Genomic DNA, 20,579 nt, shown 5'->3' with positions numbered 1-20,579 from the left:
ATAATATACTATTATTATTAAATAATATACTTATGAAGGAAATTAAAATATCATCTTAGATAATATCACTTCTTATACCAAAATTAGAATAACTACATCAGTTCACATTTATGCTGGCCGTTAAATAAAAAATAATAGTCTTTTTATTCATATCCCACAACGATTTATTCTGGTTTGCTTTAACGACAAGCACCACGATAAATATACCCATAATCTTAAATAACTATTAACTTAAAATATATTTTTCTATAATTAATGCTAAGAAAACGATAAGGTGACATAACCCCTTGCTCTACCTTCGTAAACAATTTATTATTATGTAGATTTATTCATATATTTTGTCTTCACGTTCATGTGTTGATGACAATTGACAACCAAACTTATAAAATAGCCCCAACACGTCATTGTTTTCAAATTCTCAATCGTTTTACATGATTGGAATTTTACAGTGAATATTAATTATTATCTTTACCTCATTATACCTCCTAAATATACACAAAACAGTCGTATTCTTTCTTCAAAATGTACAAAGATTATATTTTTCTCGACTGTAGACACGACAATCTCAACTTCACTAGGTACTTAGCTTCGTCCAAATTATTTCAAAGTCTATATTTTTCTTAAAACACGACATAATATCAACGAGTTACGTATAATTTGTATGTCAAAGTTAACTTAGTATACATCAACGTATAGTTTTAGTAACCAGAGGCTCGCGCTTGACTGATCCGTATCGGATATCCAAGAGTCACGGACAGGCGCTCTCCATCTCAAGGTGCCTTCTTTGCCTAATTACACGATACGCGAGTACGTGGCATCGATATGTAAAGATTAAAGTATATTGTAGACTTTAATAAATGTGGAAATCGTTTGGAAATAGAGGTGAAACATTAATCAGTAAATTGGGCTGATACGTATAGGGTAGGTATTGTGGAAAATCTAAGAACTATTTTCACTACGAAGTTTCTTAAAGGTTTCACTCTACATCGTAAGGGACAATAATATGACTTAGTTTTAGTCAATTTGTTGAGGCTAGACTTGAATATCGTATCTTTATAAGATACGATGAGGATATACCAAAAATCATGAGTACCTACTGGTAAGTAACAAATAGAATTGGAAAAGAGTTAAAAAATTACAGCTCTAAGAGGAAGTTTATCAAAAATTATACGGAGCGCAGACGTAGAAGCCAGAACTTAATGACGCAGGCAAGGATGGCTTATAATTTATTTTGCCGCTGGTATACCGTCATAATATTCTGTGACGTCACTATCCATTGATTATAGTGTCGAGCCGAAAAGGGACATGTAATTGAAGATATTGACGTCATGGAGTCTTCAATCAGACCTTATTTCTTACCCTATGTAACTTTTGTTTTGTTTATATTTAATAAAAATCGACTCTTAAAATAACGTGTCTAATAATAAAAATCTGAGTACACGTATTACTTTAATAATTAATCATTAGTTTGTATACTTGTTCTTTAAAACTATGACAGCTATAATTTGATCATGATACTGGAATAATTAAGTTGAATACTGTAACGCACGCACATTGTACTTATTATTGCATTGGATAGTCAAGACAAAGAATACATAATAATACGTAATGTATTGAAATTAGCTCAAATGAGTTATAGTTAGATTTTGTTTCAGCAAGCATGCAATTTTTATAATGACGATTTAACTAGATATTCGGAACAAAGCATCCTGTATAAAAACATGATATTATAGCCTATATTAGATTAAGGTTAAAAATATGGAAAATCCACAACGCACTATAAAACATGAAAAAAAATTCCAAGCGCTTCTAAGAAGGATCACAAAGTATTTTATACCACATTACTTATATCAATATTCAACAGCCTCAAATCAGATATTGGATACATAAAATAAATAAGATTTATTTTTCACATAAAAATAAATTGACAACAAATCCCCCACGGCCGATAATATCAAATTAACCATAATTTGATATTTCGGCGGACTTTTTATTATCTCACCGTTTGATTGATAGGAAATGTAACTACCGGGGACGGTATCGCTTACGATCCGAGATTGGATTCAGTTACATTTTTTAAAACAATTTCGCAACTTTCGTTCGTCATCATTATAATACTTTTCAACCGACTTCAAAAAATGAGGTTCTCCATTCGACTGTATTATATTTTTTGTGTTTATTATCAAATATTTTTTTTTTTTACTACATTAACCTCACATGTTGTCTCATTTAAATTTGATTGAATTTGGACAATGTGGAGGCGGTTTAGTATAGTATAGTATAGTATAGTAATTAGTAGCTCTATGTAATAAATTTTTTTTTTTTTTTTTTTTTTTTTTTTTTTTTATACTGCTTCATGGCAATCTGTTGATCACAACAATAAGCCACTTTTTTGTGTGATATCTGTTGGTTTTTTTTTTTTTTTTTTGCTTAGAAGGACACATCTCAAATGGATGTATCATTCCATCCTTACAAATCTGCCCTGTAGTGTTGGCACACTGTGTCTTTTTAGCCTTCTGTACTGAAGGCCTTGATCTCCGCTTAATTTAAAGGCTAGCTCATTTTTATGATTTGAAAGTCTTTTCTGGTAGGCGTCACTAAATTTAGTTATCTCCTGTTTGACAGTGGGTAGCTTTAAGTCTAAGTATATGATCCTATTACTGATGTATGATGGGATGTTAAATATAGTCCTTAAAGTTTTTGTTTTGAAGCGCTCCAGTATCTCTATATTACTATTACTAGCTGTGCCCCATAGTTGGATGCCATAGGTCCATATGGGTTTCAAGATGGCTTTATATACTGCTAATTTGCTTTCTGTCCTCATTTGTGAATGGCGTCCAATTAACCAGTAAAGACTACGAAGTTTCAAGTCCAGTTGCTTCCGTTTTGTCCAAATATGTTTTCGCCATGTTGCATGCCTAAGTATTTAGCATTATCCTCTTGAGGAATGTAATCATTGTTCAATTTAACTGGTGGACATGTGTCTCTCCTGAGTGTGAATGTAACATGTTTTGATTTACTCTGATTTGCATGTATTCTCCAGTTTTTAAGCCATTCCTCTATTTTATAAATGTGATTTTGCAGGTGATCTGAGGCTATTATTGGATTTGAGTGAGTGGATAACAAGGCTGTGTCGTCCGCGTATGTTGCGACTATGGTGTTGTCTGAAGTTGGAAGGTCGGCTGTGTAAATAATGTAGAGAATCGGTCCCAGTATGCTTCCCTGTGGAACTCCTGATTTGATCTCATACAGTTCTGATGTCACTTCATGAAACTTTACTTCAAAACAACGTTTGTAGAGATAAGATTTGATAATGTGTAAGAATGAGTGAGGGAGCATCTTTTTAACTTTGAATAATAAACCGTCATGCCACACTTTATCAAAGGCCTGGCTAATATCTAGAAATACTGCTGAACAGTATTTCTTTTCCTCCAAAGATCTGCTTATAACGTCTACAATACGATGAATTTGCTCAATTGTTCCGTGATTCTCCCTGAATCCAAATTGGTGGTCCGGGGTGATGTCGTTAAGATGTACTTTCAACCTGTTTAGTATGATCTTTTCGAAAAGTTTACCCATTAACGGTAGAAGACTTATGGGCCGATATGATGCAACTTCATTTGGTATCTTATCAGGTTTGAGTAACATTATTATTTGTGCTATCTTCCAGTGACCTGGAAAGTAATTCAATCTTAAGCAGGCATTAAAGATGTTGACGATTGCTACTATACCCTTTTTTGGTAAGTTTTTCAAGAGAACGCTATCTATGCTATCGAATCCTGGTGATTTTCCATCCTTAAGGTTTCGTATTTCATCCGCTACTTCGGAAGGGCTAGTGTATTTTAATGGAGGACACATTTGATCTGCGCTTTCCAAATAACTATGTATCTCAGAGCTATGCTCCGGTCTCAATTCTGGAAATGGTTGAAAAACGTTGCACAAGTGTTCACCAAATATTGTAGCCTTTTCCTGGTCTGATCTCGCCCACATCCCATTGGCTTTTCTGATGGGAGGGATCTGTTTTCTAGGACGATTTAGTTTTTGTGTTGCTTTCCACAACGAATAGTCTGTGTCCGGACTCGGGGTTAGGTTAGATAAAAATTCTTGCAAATTATTGTTGGTATAACTTTTTATTAGTTCCTTGAGTTCGTTAGAAGATTTATTGAACACAGTTTTGTCTGAGGGATATCTGGTTCTATGCCATATTTTACGTAAATTACGGCGTTCGAGTATTTTGTCTCTAATGGCTTTTGGGTATTCGTTGTTCATTAGTGGTAACCTTTTTCGTTGTTTCGTGGATATCGCTGCTGCCTCATGAATTGTTTTATTAAGGTTTTCAATGGCTTCTTCTATGCTTTCAATAGTTTTGAACGGGTGTATGAGCTGAATTCTGCTAGTGATTGCGTCCTGGAACATCTTCCAGTTAGTTCTTTTGTTGTACAATCGTTCTGCTGGCTTCACCATCACTATTGTTGTATTAAAATTCAATGTTACTGGCGTATGGTCTGAAGATAGATCCGTGCAAGTTTCAACAGTCAAGTAATTGCGGCTTACACTTTTGGTTAAATAAAAGTCGAGGAGATCAGGAATTCGATTGTAATCTGTTGGCCAATACGTCGGCTCCTGAGGGGCGATACACGCTAGTTTTAAATCCTGTATAGTACTATATAGTTGCCTTCCACGGTGTGTGATTAATCGAGAACCCCAGTGGGTATGTTTTGCGTTCCAATCCCCACCGCAAATAAATCTGGAGCCGAGATTGGAGAAATACTCTATGTAGTCATTCTTGGTTATCGTGTGTCTTGGTGGGCAATACACTGCAGAAAAAGTTGTTTCAGCTTTTTCACTGATCATAACATTTATTGAAGTTGCCTGTATCTTATCTGTACGGTATTGTTCTAGTTCGTAATGTTTGATGTTGTTTTTTATTATTACTGCAGTTCCGCCGTGACTATTACCTGACGGATGGTTAGTTGTGTATACTGTGTAGTTTGGTATTTTAAAGTAAGATTTTGCAGTGAATCTTGTTTCAGAAATTAATGCTATATCGATTTTTTCTGTTTTAAGAAATGCTTGAAATTCGCGACGGCGTTCAGTTAAGCCGTTGGCATTCCAAGTGACTATTCGGATGGAATTAATCATTTTGTTATTAGGCTTGACACTAGCTGGATCATACGATCCATCATATTGTCCATCATGCTAAGCATGATTTGTTGGAATTTAGCGAACATTTGTTCTAGTCTGTCGGAAGGGTTTTCAATTTCAGATAAATTCTTGATTGATCGATCTTTTGTTACATCTGCATAGCTTCTCTTCTGTCTGTAATTAAACTGTCTTGGATTAGGTCTTGGTTGTTCTTGTGTTTTTGTGTCAGTACTTGACTGGATTGGGATTTCTTTTATGTTTGATTTGGTTTTTAGTAGTCTTTCTTTATATTGTTTATATTTAATGCAGCCCTTATAGCTTGCAGGATGCTTTTCTTGACAATTCGCACAAGTGGGATCTGTTTCGGGTGTTTTAGTGCATACAGAAGTGGGATGTTCGTTGCCACATTTAACACATCTGAATGGTCTAAGGCACTGGTTTTTGGTATGTCCAAACCTTTGGCATCTTTTACATTGCATTATTTCATTTTTCTTATAGGGAGCTTCAAATGCAACTTTCATTTGGCATAAATATTTTAATTTGAATATTTCTTTATTATTTTTATTTGGTTCTAGGTCCACAAAAAATACAGGTAATGCTTTTTTGGTTGACCTATGCAAGATATTTACTATTTGTCTAACTTCATGTCCTTGCTCTCTTAATTCTTGCTTAATTAGAGAAATGTCTTCAGTAGCATGTAGTCCTCGTAATACAACTCTGTATGCTCTCTCACATTTTAATTTGTAAGTGTAATGCGATATATTATTTTTGATGAAGTGTTCTCGGATAGCTTTGTAAGTTTGAACATCATTTGGCATTAACTTGATAATATGCCCTGATCTTAAAGTTGTCATGTTGTATGATTTGTTATCCACAATTGTATTTAAAGTAGCTTTTAATGCTGTGACATCCATGACTCCAGTCACGAAAATTGGTTCAGGCTTAGGTACATATTCCACGTCCTTGTCAGGTACTTCAGCTGTTTCCTCATCAGTTAGAATGTCGTATTTGTTATGTGTAGGTACATTGATGATTGAAGACGTGTGCCTTGATTTCTTTATGTTCTCATTATCTATTGGGCTTGTTTCTTTTCGTTTTTGTCTTATGAGAGGTACTTTGTCATTCTGCCACTGAATCGAACTGATCACTGTACCTTCTCTAGTGTCTAATTTCTCATTTTCTATTTTATTGTCTCCAGTTTTATTTACTGTTGGTAAACTGTTACTACGATTTCTAAAGAAGATATTTTTATTTAATTTTTGCTGTATCATATTATTCTTAGGACTAGAATTTTTTTGGGTGGTTTCGCTCATATTGTTCCCACGAGTAAGGACGAACTAAGTAGTCACTTGAAGGGTGACGCCTATTCCTCCAAGAAGGCTGCATACAACAACGTTGGCCGGGTCCGTTGAGGTTGGCGCTATCAGCTTGCTACCTGCAAGCCATTCATCCTTTCGGCGCGTATCCCACCTTAGGATTAGGGTGAATTTTTAGAGAGGCTTTCTACCTCGTGACACGGGCGATTAAGCCAATGCCCCCGATCTCAGGACTAGACCATGAGATTGCGGGTTGAGGAGGTCATTTCCTACCCCCAACATAACTTGTTTCTTAGGCAGGTTGCATCGGGTTAGTTACCGCCGCCCGAGACTCGGCGTTGTTGCTCGTTTGGCACCACCCAGGGGAGACGTGTAGGGTGAGTCTAGGAATAGATGGTAAATCCTACGGACGCGAGCAACTTCCTCCCCCTATTCCTATGTAATAAAATAACAAAAATTATATTACGTTAAAACTTCCACTAATTTTGTTCTAAAAAATAACTGTTATAGTTAGGTACATATAACACATAAATATTGTGGTTTATCAGAAACTCGAATTCATATTGATCAAAACTGATAAACGCTGCGGTTTGCGGTCCCACCCAATTCGAGTTTAAAAATCGGTTCATTCGTTAGCTCATCCATCAAACCGACTCCACAATCCTTCCACTTCAAGGGACTAAACTATCACAATAAAAAAGTGAAATCCCATGTCCCCTAGTAGAGTAAGGGGCAGATGCATTTTACATCTGTTTTACTGAACGATTTTCTTTAGGGACAAGAAGGTGACCAACCTTCTGTGTCCTACCAGACCGAGTTTTTTTTTTCTTCGTCTCCACCGGGAATCGAACCCAGGACCCATCGCGCTACGCTTATGCGTCAACCACTGTGCCAAGGAAGCGGTCAACTATCACAATAAACAGTTAATAAAAAGATTGCAAACGCGGTAGTAGCATAGTATCTTTATACTATGGTTGTAGGTACAGCGCTCCCACGCGGCAAGGTGAGCCGGCTATTCTTAAATTGTCATTCTATGGCATTGCGTAACCCTGATCAATGAACAAATTGCATATTACTTAATCCGTGTCGCTTTGCGTACTTGGTAAAGTGTGAGAAAATGTTCTGGACACGACTCTTGAGTGGATTTATAGGATAGCATAAATTAGTTGAACATTACTACGAAATAACGCTTTTCACACGAGTTTTTACGACTATGCGAATCCATGGTGTTACTCAATGATGTATGTGTATGGGGCAATTAATGAAGAAGGAGGAGTGACTTTTCCTCTTTGATGTAAAAAGTAATAACTAAGATTTGAGCGTAGCAGCGATTAAATTTATATAAATGTAGAGCCATGAATGTAGATATATGCATATATAGTTTATTTCATTCAAATCTATTGTATCTGGTTTATAGTTTTAGGTCCACGAAATAAGTGCGTCATTATTAGATAAAATGTACTACTACAAAAAGCTGGCGACATTTTCTAGATACAATTTTTTTGTTTTTAAATATAATTGTCTAATAGATAAAACATCCACAGATATAAATAAAAATATAATGAAGAGACTCAAATCTGAAAAATTAATTGTATTATAGTAGGTATCGCTCTACCTGATTGATATACTATATACTTACTATAAATAATTCATAAAGTAATCCATACTAATATTATAAATGCGAAAGTAACTCTGTCTGTCTGTCTGTCTGTTACTCAATCACGCCTTAACTACTGAACCAATTTGCATGAAATTTGGTATATAGATATTTTGATGCCCGAGAAAGGACATAGGATAGGTTTTATCCCGCAAATCCCGCGGGAACGGGAACTATGCGGGTTTTTCTTTGACTGCCCGGGCGATGCCGCGGGTGGAAAGCTAGTGTGTGTATATTTTCCCAAATATTTTTCAATTTTTACAAACTAATTACCACATGACGTCACATCACACAATGAATGAAGACTCTCACTGAATGGAAAGGTATTGTTTGTCCATTGTCCATTGACGGCTTCGTTTTGGTTCAATTATTTCTTTTGATAGTGCAAATCGTTATTCAACACTTTATTATATTGGATTCGCTTTACGCACTAAGTATTTTAATTTTATCCCTAGAGACACAATAGTAGCACGATTCTGCTGTAATAGAAATGTGAATTCATTTTCGATTACATAGGCATTAAATAATTTCTAAATATTCAATCAAAATATTATTGAAATAGATTGAATTTCTTAACAAAACATCTAAGTTACATAAGTAAAACTACAGATCTGTTGGTTGAAAATTGAAGAAAAACTTTGTTATCTTCGCCAATGCAAAACTTATTAGGTTAGATAAAATGGATCACTAAAAATAAAGAAATTTAATAAATCCAAGTAGTGCTCAAACCACACGTGTGAAATAAAATTATAAGAGATATGAATCATTTAATTTTAAGATATAATGGTGCAAAAAAATGATTTGTTTATTTATTTATAATAAAATTTTAAAGATAGTTAGAATGTTTCGCCCTACATAAGTTGAAATTTACGCTGATTGGAGTTATTACGAATGCATTATGTCCAATAATATTATCACACCCACACTTGAACTAAAAGTCCAAAAAAACTACATGATGCAATCGTAACCTATAGAAAAATCAATAACGCAATAATTTTATTTGTATAAAATCGGTAGCCGTAATAGCGTAGTCGTGAGTACACTATTAAGATAAACACTCGCTAAGTACACAATAACATCGATCTCCATAAAATAACCAAGGTTTATTATTAAATGAACGTAACACACGCGAGCTGTTAATTTCTATTTGAACAACCGTATCATAAACTGGAACAAATACATTTATAAAACGATTAAATACTTAGATATTATTAATCTATAAATCCACGTGACGTAGTTACACAGCACTTAAACACAAGCACTATAACTGTCACAATGCTAACTGAAACGTAATTTTTCTGTGAAATGTGTATACGCGAAATCACCGCGCGCCTGAGGCTGTTAACTGCACTATACTAAAATATTAAGGCATTGTATGCAAGTGAATTGTACCAGCCAGTACATGTCCGCTTGCCTTATAATGAACATTTTCCATTCGCACAATGGAGCAATCTGAGGTAACTTGTGATAACGTAGAAGCGCAGTAGCTACTTCTATGTTACTTTATTTATCTCAGTTCCTATGATTTAGAATTCGCTTTCTTGATATTATTTACGTGACAATCTTCGAAGCAAAAGTGGCACAAAAGTAAAAAAAAAATAATCTTTCTTTTCTAGGAAAATATTCAAGTGGCATGTGAATTGCGACTCGAGGTAATAGATGATTAGCGACAAACGTATGCAAATTAAGGTTGCATGCTTTATTGCACAATGCAATATTCGTTTGCTTATAAAATTTGCTAAATTCGATAAATATGGACATTTTGTAACATTCTGGTGCAATGAGCTTGAGCGTCTATAATATTTACGATATTAAATCAAATAAAGGAAACAATATTTTATTAAGGTTGAAATAAATTTGAATAAATGTATATTATTTTTTGAAGTGAAACTTCTTTATCGAGGTTGGAAAAAAATTTAGTGTAACATTTTTCCGTTACGCGCCATCTTTTTCGTATCCCTTATCACGCGTGATTCGACATATTTCTATAAAGTTGCATATAGTAAATTATTTTTTGAAAAATAAGGTCATAAAGAAGTTTCACTTCTTACGTGTGTACACTAGTACACACATACATTTTTTTATATTAAAAGTTATATTTTAAAGTAAATGCAAAGGTATATAAAATTTTATAGTAATTTTTAGCAATATCCATTTACACATCTTTATACCTTACGTAGAAACCAAATGACAAGTTAATATAAATATGCAACTTGACTATTAATACCAGTCAAAAAAACACAATATAAAAAAATTATAGAAGGGTAAATGTTTTAAGTATATACAATCATAATACAGTTAATAGTATATAAATTAAAATAATTTAGCTACATTTTATAGTAGGCGCTACAGGCGGCCGCTTAGTAATTAAGTACCGCTGTCTTCGCACTGTGTTATTAAAAGATTACAGATAATGTTACAATTACCTACATACATTTAATACTCTTAACCTCATACTATCTCTGCTAAATTCTACCAATAATTTAATTAGTAAGTTTTCATTTACTGAAACTACTTTTTGTTAAAACAGTTGTAAAAAAAATGAATTTGAATTTAAACTATCCTTTACTATTTACGATAATGATTATTATCGAAGTTTCGAAATATACTCGTACTTATATTTCTAATAAAAATTGCTCTTTCTTAATTTATTCAATTACCTACATTTTAAATTCTTGAAACACTTTCTGTTTTTATTTACACGCAAATAAACAAAGACTACTTTCTCCGCTCCTTCGTTGCATTCATATTTAGTTTTCACCTATTTCTTTAAATGTTTTATTATTTCTGCAACCTCTTTAAGTTATAGCTTTAATAAGAAACTGATTCATCATCATCATCCATTTGTCACCATTGTTTAATTTGGTCAGAGGAGAAAAATTGAGCACAACGATTTTTACGTTTTGTAGAAAGTATTATGTGATCGAACTTCTAGTTTTTGGACATACCAGTTTCTTTATGACATTTTTGTAACCGATTTCTATGAAGTAATGCAATAATGTGCTGATAAATTACTGTAATAATTAAGTTTCTGTAATTATGTCGCAAATCCTCTTCCTTTTAATATAAATTTGTAGTTCTTCCCGTACTTTTACACACACATTCACATGCTCTACAACACATAGCATTTCTTTTATTCCTATAACAATAACTGTTATTTATTATGCTTACATTTGCCAGGGCCTCTTCATACGAAGGGATGACGGGGGACACAGATGCTGTTTCACGTTGCAACGCCGTGATGGGCATGTCAGCGCATCACTGGATACCTAGAAAAAGATTTTATTTATTACAATACGTAGTTAAATTTTATGAAAATTTTTGTAATGGTATAAATGATATGCAGTTGATATAAGCATTCAAGGATTAGTTTTATGATGACTGTTATACGAAGTACCTATCTACGGTATAATAAATTAATTTTTCTATTTAAAAATTTATTTAATAAATTTTATATTTTTGTTATTAAATTTTTCACATTTATAACTTGATGATGTTAAATAATTTTAGTGAATTTATGATAATAGAGGAAACTTAATTTTAAATTATGTAAGAGCTACGAGCTTTTGCACAGTTATCTCCGATTTGGAAATCAAGTCGCTTATCCCGTCAGCTTAAATTGCGAATCTTCGAGAGCAATGTGAAGTCGATACTGCTATATGGTTGTGAGACTTGGAAAGTAACACAAGCTGTCTCCAACAGACTCCAAGTATGCCTGAACAAATGCTTAAGAAGTATATCACGAATTTTTTGGCCTGATACAATTTCCAATGAAGAACTCTGGAGAATAACCAATCAGCAACCTATTGACCAACAAATCTGCTCCAAGAAGTGGGGGTGGATAGGACACTGCCTTAGGAGGCCGGAACAAAATATAGCAAAAACAGCTTTAGACTGGACGCCCCTGAATGGTCGTAGAAGAAAAGGTCGTCCCCGTGCATCGTGGAAGAGATCCGTGGTTGCTGAACTAAATAAAACTTGTGTCGTGGCAAGAAGTCAAAGCAAAAGCCCAAAATCGACGTGATTGGAAAAAGTTTACTGAGGCCCTACGCTCCTCGAGGAGTTAAAGGAACTATCATCAAGAGCTACGAAGGAATATTTCTACAATTTATTTATTTCTTCATATTTTATAGTTTCCACATAATTGGTAAATCAAGTTCTATAATTATGTTTACTACACCCATAAAAGCAGGTGTGGCGATTTAAAAACATAAGGTTTCTCGAAGGCTGTGTTAATGTTTGTTTCTTTTTGTATAAAATAATTCACATGTTCTGCAATATATTAATCTATACTAATATTATAAAGCTGAAGAGTTTGTTTGTTTGTTTGCTAGAACATGCTTAACTCAGGAACCACGGGACCAATTATTTCACTGTTAGATAGTCCATTTATCGAAAAAGTCTATAAAGCTAAAGGCACGCTAAGATGTGCTAAGACCAATAGGAGGAAGACCAAAGTATAATGCTCGTAAAACCACGGGGTACCGCTAGTGTTATTATAAAAACACACATCATAACACCGTTGCAATTAAACCACAAAACATGTGTTATTGAGTGCTTCAATGGAAAGCGTTTAGAAATAGTATTGTTTGTACAGACATTCGTTTTCAATAATCCGACCTTCGCGAGTTCTGTGACGTAATACAAATATAACATTGTCACACGATGTATGTACATATTGTGGACATTGGTAATTGGTATTGAAATTATAGAACAAATGTTACAAACTAAAATTCAAAGACTCTACATTGTAGACTATTGAAGATTATTTAAATTGTAAAACATTGCAAAAAATATGCGAACATAAATAGAAACACATAAAGATATGTTTAAGTTATTTTAAATCTCTTGGGATATTTAATAAGCAGATATTTTAAATTGTTTTTATTTAAACCTCTTGAAAATAACTCTATCAAGATTGTAAACAAACATTAGATATTATTCTGTTATAAATAAATATGACATAATATATATTCAAATCCATGGCGATGGTAATTGTTATATATATACGGATATGTTATAAATAATTGATTAATTCCTTTATTTTATACAACATCCATAAACCCTCTGACTCAAACAACACAGAAATAAGTAATTGACTTGCAATTAATGAAGCGGCGATCATTGTCCTCATTGTACTTGGAAGGAAATCTGACCTTTGACACATCCATGACGTCATCGTAACTTCCTGTTTCATATAATTGCATTTATGTGTAATGTCAAATTATTTAAAAGTACACATCCTTCTTGTATTTAAAAAGCTCAATTTTCAATTAACTACGCTCGAACCGGTATTAAGATGCTATAATAATATTGAAATGACTATACTAACTGGTTGTCTATCTATATATTTTAACGGGGGAATTTTATTTTATTTGTTTGTACTAATTGAGCTCGAAAATAATAAAGCTTAATTTATGCCGGGATAACTCGGGTAGGGCAAGGAGATTTCATGGGGTTTAAAGGATTTTTTCTCTGAGAAATATGTAAAATATTTCAACATTTTTAAGCCTCTCGTCGTCGTCACTAAAATCTATGCTTGAAGTTATACTCAATGTATCAAATAGTTAACATGAAATCTCTTTTATAAGATTCTGCTGAATAAATATCGGTAATTCAGTAGGCGTTATTATCATACAAAGAACAGAATTTCTTAGTTTTTCTTATATACAATTAGTTACGTAGATATCATACTGCTACTGATTACATCACGGATGTAGGGTCAGAACGCGAAATAATTATTTTGTATTCCGCCCAAGACGTAGAAGGTTATATTTATTCCGTTAACATTTAGCGTAAACCGATCTACTTACGATCTGAATACAAAATACAGAACAATAGGAAGTACTTCATTTATTACACTACAGAGTCACGACATTACCCGGAATTATAAAATAATTACGATTATTAAGTACACCTTAATTGTATTCATTTGTCTCCTACACCTGACTCATCTGTATTATCAATTATGTATGTTGTTAAAAACATGATGTTAAATTAAATACTTTTTATCGTAAATACTGCATCAATTATAATAACAATTAGATCACCATTTCATTATCATCTGCCCATATTGTTTCCTAGATACACCTGATGAAATATGGCCTACACCTGTGCTACACACCATACACAAGTATCATAAACAGTAGTAAAATTGTACTTGTGTTCTCGAATAATGCGTACTAGGTTTCCGCCCGCGGCTTCGCCCACGCAGTCAAACCCGCATAGTTCCCGTTCCCGTGGAATTTCCGGGATTGCCTCAATTTCCCGGGATAAAAAATAGTCCTTTCTCGGGTATCAAAATATCTCCATACCAAATTTCATGCAAATTGGCTCAGTAGTTTAGGCGTGATTGAGTAACAGACAGACAGACAGAGTTACTTTCGCATTTATAATATTAGTATGGATTGCCTACGCATACACGTTGACCAAATGCCTAGTCATAATTTTAGGATATGCTGGTTTGATCAGACAAAACAATAACATCATAACAACAAAAAATTGCTGTATAACTAGTTAAATTCACTTTCCAGTGAATTAATAAAAAGAATTATATATCTTAAATTATTTTAATTAAAAAGTAAAATTACATTATACGTGTTATTATGAGCACGATGCTTCACAATATGTCTTTATTCTAATATTATAATTTAAAGGAATAAAACGTTCTCACGAACGAAAGCACACCGTCAGCGCTTCACATTACATATAGCGTAGGGTTGTCACATAACTCCTCCCCCCGCAGATCCGCAACTATTTTAGGACATTGAGTGAAAATGTTGCGGCAGGATCAACTTCTGGGGCTGATGTTTTCTGTGTTTTCTGAATATTCATTTTCTTTGATTTGTAGCGACGATGGCACAGGAACATTGAAGTGGCCGCTGCGCTCAGTAGCTAAAGATGTAAAGTGGTATTGTCGTATGGTAGATGGAGTGCAGTCCCAAGGTTTTTAGCGTTCTCGTCGGAATATTACTGATTGGTGCAATTAAAATTTTTGTAGGTGTATCTTTAATTTCATTATTAATATTTGTAATAGTGAGGTCGTCAGTACGTAGAAAGCAGTTTGTAGGTAACGTTGCTATGAAACTGCCTTGGAGATGAAGGTATTCCTTACGCTTGCAGGATAATTTAACCTTTGTGAGATGAGGAAAAATAATGATGTATTGACTGTCGTCCAATTTCTCCATTGCTGGCTTAGTTAATGTTAGGCAGGTGGATTCACAGTCGCTGGATATCTCTTGCGTGATGATGAGGTTTGTGCAGTCAATACAGTCGGGTGAACTTCTTGTATGATGGTTTAGGGTCTCTTCACATAGAAACCGATTGCTCTTCGATTGAACTTCGGGCATTCAGCCTCTATGTGCACATAAATATCTTTATTGGTTGCTATATAGGGATAGGGAGGTATGATGATAATATGATTTGCACGATTAAAGTGTGAGGAGTTATAATGGGGAATCTTAATATAATTACTATCCTATTTTTACTAAAGTATGATCCAGTGCGAATTATTCGCGGAGATCTACATTAATAATAATTTGTTCTGAATCGTAAAAGGAACGTAAAGTAACTAATATAATACTTAATATATCTATCCCTAACATAACATGGTGCGCTCGCGATGTACGCATAAAAGCTAAACTATCCTCTATATTTCTTATTACTAAAAGTAAATCATTAATATTATCGTCTAAGGAGTCTAGGAATTGCGCTAATTCTGTATAGAACCTAAACCATTTATCAATCTACGTTTTACACTGGTTTTAAAGTTTCTAACAAGGACGATGCCTTATCCAATTTTTCGTTTAAATGTTGAACCCTAATTTTATATAGTAATAATGTACGGTTATAATAACTAATTGGTCGCATATTTTAATGAATTTTGTTAATACATGGGGGTTACCATCAAAATCTGGGACCACCCTTATGCATTTAAAAATTTCTTCCGTGTCAAACGACATATTAAAACTATCAATACTTCTAATACTATCAACTAAACTATTTCTCGAGGACTGTTGGGTATTAACAGCCTCGGTACCCCGGGATTTCCTAGGATGGAAAATCGTGAAGGTTTATTCTAAAATTAATATAGGAATATAATATAGGAAAGCAACACAATAAAATAATTCTGTGCAACTCACATTGACATGGTTTCTGTATCGATGGCTGGATACTGCTTATGTTCTGGATACTCGCTTGGGTTTTTAAAAAAACCGGTCGGCCGCGCGGGGCCTCGGAACCGATATTCATTTCGGATATCTTCCCGCGGGCGACCCGAGTATCCTACCGACTGCGCCAGTTAAATTCACTTTCCAGTGAATTAATAAAAAGAATTATATATCTTAAATTATTTTAATTAAAAAGTAAAATTACATTATACGTGTTATTATGAGCACGATGCTTCACAATATGTCTTTATTCTAATATTATAATTTAAAGGAATAAAACGTTCTCACGAACGAAAGCACACCGTCAGCGCTTCACATTACATATAGCGTAGGGTTGTCACATAACTAACTCTTAAATACAACAATTTACTTATAATTTACAATGTATATCAATATTTTATATGCTTTTAAAATCTAAATATTCATAACTTTTAGAAGGTCCTTCGGGGTTTATTACCCCGACAACATAAAGTTAAGATGCAACCAATATAAAACATCTTTATTCAAAATAACGACTACGAAAATATGATTAATTTATGCTTACTGTTTTAATGACAAACATTTTAAAATGTTTTTAATGCGCATATAGAAGGTTGAGCAAAAATTAATGTAATTTGATGTTTTTTAACTAATAACAATTAATAAGGTATACTATTATAGGTAATTTTCACAAAATTGCGTTAGATTTGTAATTTAAAGTATTAACTACATATTGATGTTGAAAACCTTTAATCTTTGACTTACAAAAGACTTGGTTCAATCCATTTGGCATTAATTGAATTAATTATGTACAAATTCTATTTAAAATCAATACTTTCGCTGCTTATTTGGCACTTAACTACTTAACTAGGTTGCTCAAATTGTTATGCACTACTTAAATATGTACTTATATGCTTAAAATATACTACACATTAGGAAATAAGAATATCTATGTATAACTAACTAGAGTTTTCAAGGAAAACACGCAATGATCCCGTTCCCGTGGAGTTTCCGGCAGAAAGCCAATGTGTTAATCTAAGTTACCCTCTATGTGTGTGAAAATTTTATGAAAATAAGTTCAGCAATTTTTGCGTGAAGGAGTAACAAACCATCACAAACTTACTTTCTCATTTGGCTATCAGGAGGCTTGTTCGATAAAGCGTGTTTATGGAATATCAAAGCAAAATTACTTCGCAACATCTTTGCACCTGCCAAAGCTAATAAAGCACGATCATTTACGAATGGTGATTGAAGAATCCGATATAAACGTGCCACCCATACGAAACAACGATGAGTCAATACCCGCCTGACCTCCTAGAAAGGAAACTTGTAAAACATACTTTCTTAAAACCACATGCAGGGAGTGCGCCAAAAAAACCTTCGCATAACCCACTTTTAAATTTTGTTTTTATTTCCGAGTGATGTTCCCAAAATTGACAGATGTCCTCAATAATTTGTATTGTTTCTTTTTTATTTAATAAAAATAAGGAGGAACTACAGTTTTGACAGGACAAGGACCGCAAAAGTAATTGTCTCTAAAGTAACGACGCCTACACTTTCAAGCAAACTTCACAATAGCATACAAGTTTTCTTAGATTCTAAGGCGTTCAAGTTTATGCTTCATATTATTTAGATTTTAATGTGATTGTTTTATGTATTATGTATTTAATGGTTTTTGTGTTAAATTAAGATATTAAAAAAATACATACAAGCAATCTACTTGATTTATAAGATAGTTTTGCTTTTGCTGCTATAGACATAAATAAATTTATTCATATTATATTTATACCGTTTATTATTTACTAGCTGCTCCGCTCGGTTTCACCCCCGTGACTCCAATCTTGTTGGTCGTAACGTGATGATATATAGCCTATAGCCTTCCTCTATAAATGAACTATCTAACACCGAAAGAATTTTTCAAATCGGACCATTAGTTCCAGAGATTAGCGCGTTCAAACAAGCTAACTCTTCAGCTTTATAATATTAGTATTGATTCTTTCCTACTTTATACGTAAAAAAATTAATGTAGAGCTCTACATTATTATTTTTTTTATATACGGACTGACGAACACCTCTTCTTCTACAAACACATTAAGTATTAATATTGATCGTATTATTTAGAAAACCAAATATAAACAAAAAGGTATTCACTATTTACCAACCTAGAATAAATTATTACCTATGTATGTCAAACCATTCGGTAACTGGATATCACCATTACTGCAATACACTCCAATCGCGCCAACCACTCAAATAAACACACAAATTTCACAATCCAAAACCAATGAGAAATGTACAAAGAATTCCTGTCCACTACTGTTCATGCGTAGGAGTCACTTTTGACGTAATTCGTCTTGAGGGACTGTTAATTGTATCGGCAAACTAATTAGCCACGAAGGTCGAACATTTGGTAATTTTAATTTATTTTTAGAAGCTTTGGCGTATACTTTACATAACTGACATTTGGAAGAACAAAACCAATACAATTGTAATGATTGTAACTTAATTGATTCAAAAGTTGAACAATTGAAATGTTGTTCATATCATTAGTAGTACACTTATTACTAGATGTCAATGTAATATAAATTATAAACATATACACTTTCCAATACCTAATTATATTGTTCCTTATTTAAGTAATTAATAAGCTATGTCAATTTATAAGACTTTACATAGAGCAAAAATTACGCGCACAAAATGTCCCCACTTAAATATTTTGTACACGATTAAAAAGTAACAATTATATTAAACAAAACAGCATCTATTAACGAATTCCACACGCATATTACGTATTCCAATCCAAACACAAGATAGTGGTTTGGGAATTGTAATCGCAAATAAAGCAGAATCCTGGAAATCCATAGATACTAATTCATTGTACGAGCAATACCAAATTGAACATTAAATTGCGTACACCAAATTCGAATTGTTAGTCCCGTGTGGTTTCAAATCTCGTAAACTCGATATCAGATTTTGGCTCATGCCATGAATTATTCATAAGGCATCGCACAATAGACTTTTGAAATCGATGATTATTATAGGTCCTAATAAGGAAAATATTATAAAAAATGTATTGCCAGTTTCAAAACATCATTCTTGTGTTAAAACCGTAAATTTATTTTTTACGATGCAATTTTTATGGTGCTACATAAATTAATAGGACGTATATGGTCAAAAATCAGGTTTTAAAAGGTTTTTTGCGAGTTATTAATGGTAATAATCAAGTTTGAAGTAAGCTTATAGTTTTTAGTTATGTTGATTTCAATTTATCGATATACGATCGTGTATAAGATTAATTAATGTTAATAATATTCAGCTAAAGCAGTTGTCTAGTTCAATAGTTGTATATCTCTAATAATGGAACAGTACAAAATTTTGTTGACGTATGTACCTAGGTACTTAACATAAAATCGAATATCATATTAATCCACCCATTTACAAAAGTGAAAAAGCAGCAACTTAAATGATATAAAGGGAACAAAAATGTGCTTACAGTACTATATACAACAGTAGTGATAATAAAAACTGCATAATTCATAATTTTAAATTTTGATATTATTTATATTTTATACTGATATACAAGGTACCTATATTTTCAAAATGTTATCTAGGTGTACTAAATTATGCCAAACACATTATTGACATTAACACAAACTCGTAAAATGGACTAGAAATAAACAATCTTCTACACAAAGACGACTTAAGTCTATGAAGTAAATAAAAACGTTACGCTACGTGACTCTTTTATCATTTTAATCTTAAAACGTGAAATTACAAAGTTATTCATAATTTTGTTTGTTCATGTGAAACAAATTTTATCGAGGTGGTCGAAAAATATTTACTTGCTCGATTGGTTAGCGATCCAGTGATACTGAAGGTCGTTGATACGAACAGTTTTTCTGTGTTTATAAAACTACTTATGTAGGAACTAGCATGTATTACTAGTACTGACTTCTTGTTAAAATATATAAAAAAATTCCTATTCCCGTTATTCCATCTTTGTGTATATGTTACTTGCTGTGCCGCGCGGTTTCACCCGCGTGGCTCCGCTTCTGTTGGTCTTAGCGTGATAAATGATAATATATTATAGCCTATATTACTCGTGGATAATGTAGGTTTCGAATGGTGAAAGAATTTTTAAAATCAGTCCAGTAGTTTATGAGCCTATTCATTACAATCAATCATCATTACAAACAAACAAACAAAGTTTTCCTCTTTATAATTGTGTAGATAACTGCAACTTGAATGACTTTTTAGGAATTAGATGGCTAGACTGAAACTGGACTTTATGAAATTGGCTTGAAAAATTGGTGT

General features: G+C 33.2%; 1 protein-coding gene across 4 annotated transcripts in view; it reads right to left on the bottom strand.

Annotated features, from left to right (window-relative positions):
- LOC123696018 (serine/arginine repetitive matrix protein 5) overlaps positions 1-20,579 on the bottom strand; it is a 97,290-nt gene that overhangs the window by 69,860 nt on the left and 6,851 nt on the right. For 2 of the 4 annotated variants that reach the window (XM_045641996.1, XM_045641998.1), the window contains exon 1: positions 9,320-9,475. Coding sequence is in view for 1 of the 4 variants with exons in the window: in XM_045641999.1 (XP_045497955.1) it covers positions 11,290-11,367 (78 nt within the window). In the remaining 3 variants the exon portion in view is untranslated. Of the gene's footprint in view, positions 1-9,298; positions 9,476-11,289; positions 11,388-20,579 lie in introns of those variants that run through there. The other 2 variants (XM_045641999.1, XM_045641997.1) reach the window with 2 other exon arrangements.

Source organism: Colias croceus, chromosome 12, assembly GCF_905220415.1.
Source record: "Colias croceus chromosome 12, ilColCroc2.1".
Classification (NCBI taxonomy): domain Eukaryota; kingdom Metazoa; phylum Arthropoda; class Insecta; order Lepidoptera; family Pieridae; genus Colias; species Colias croceus.
The sequence above is the reverse complement of the archived record's forward strand: the minus strand, read 5'-3'. Positions and strand labels throughout refer to the sequence as shown.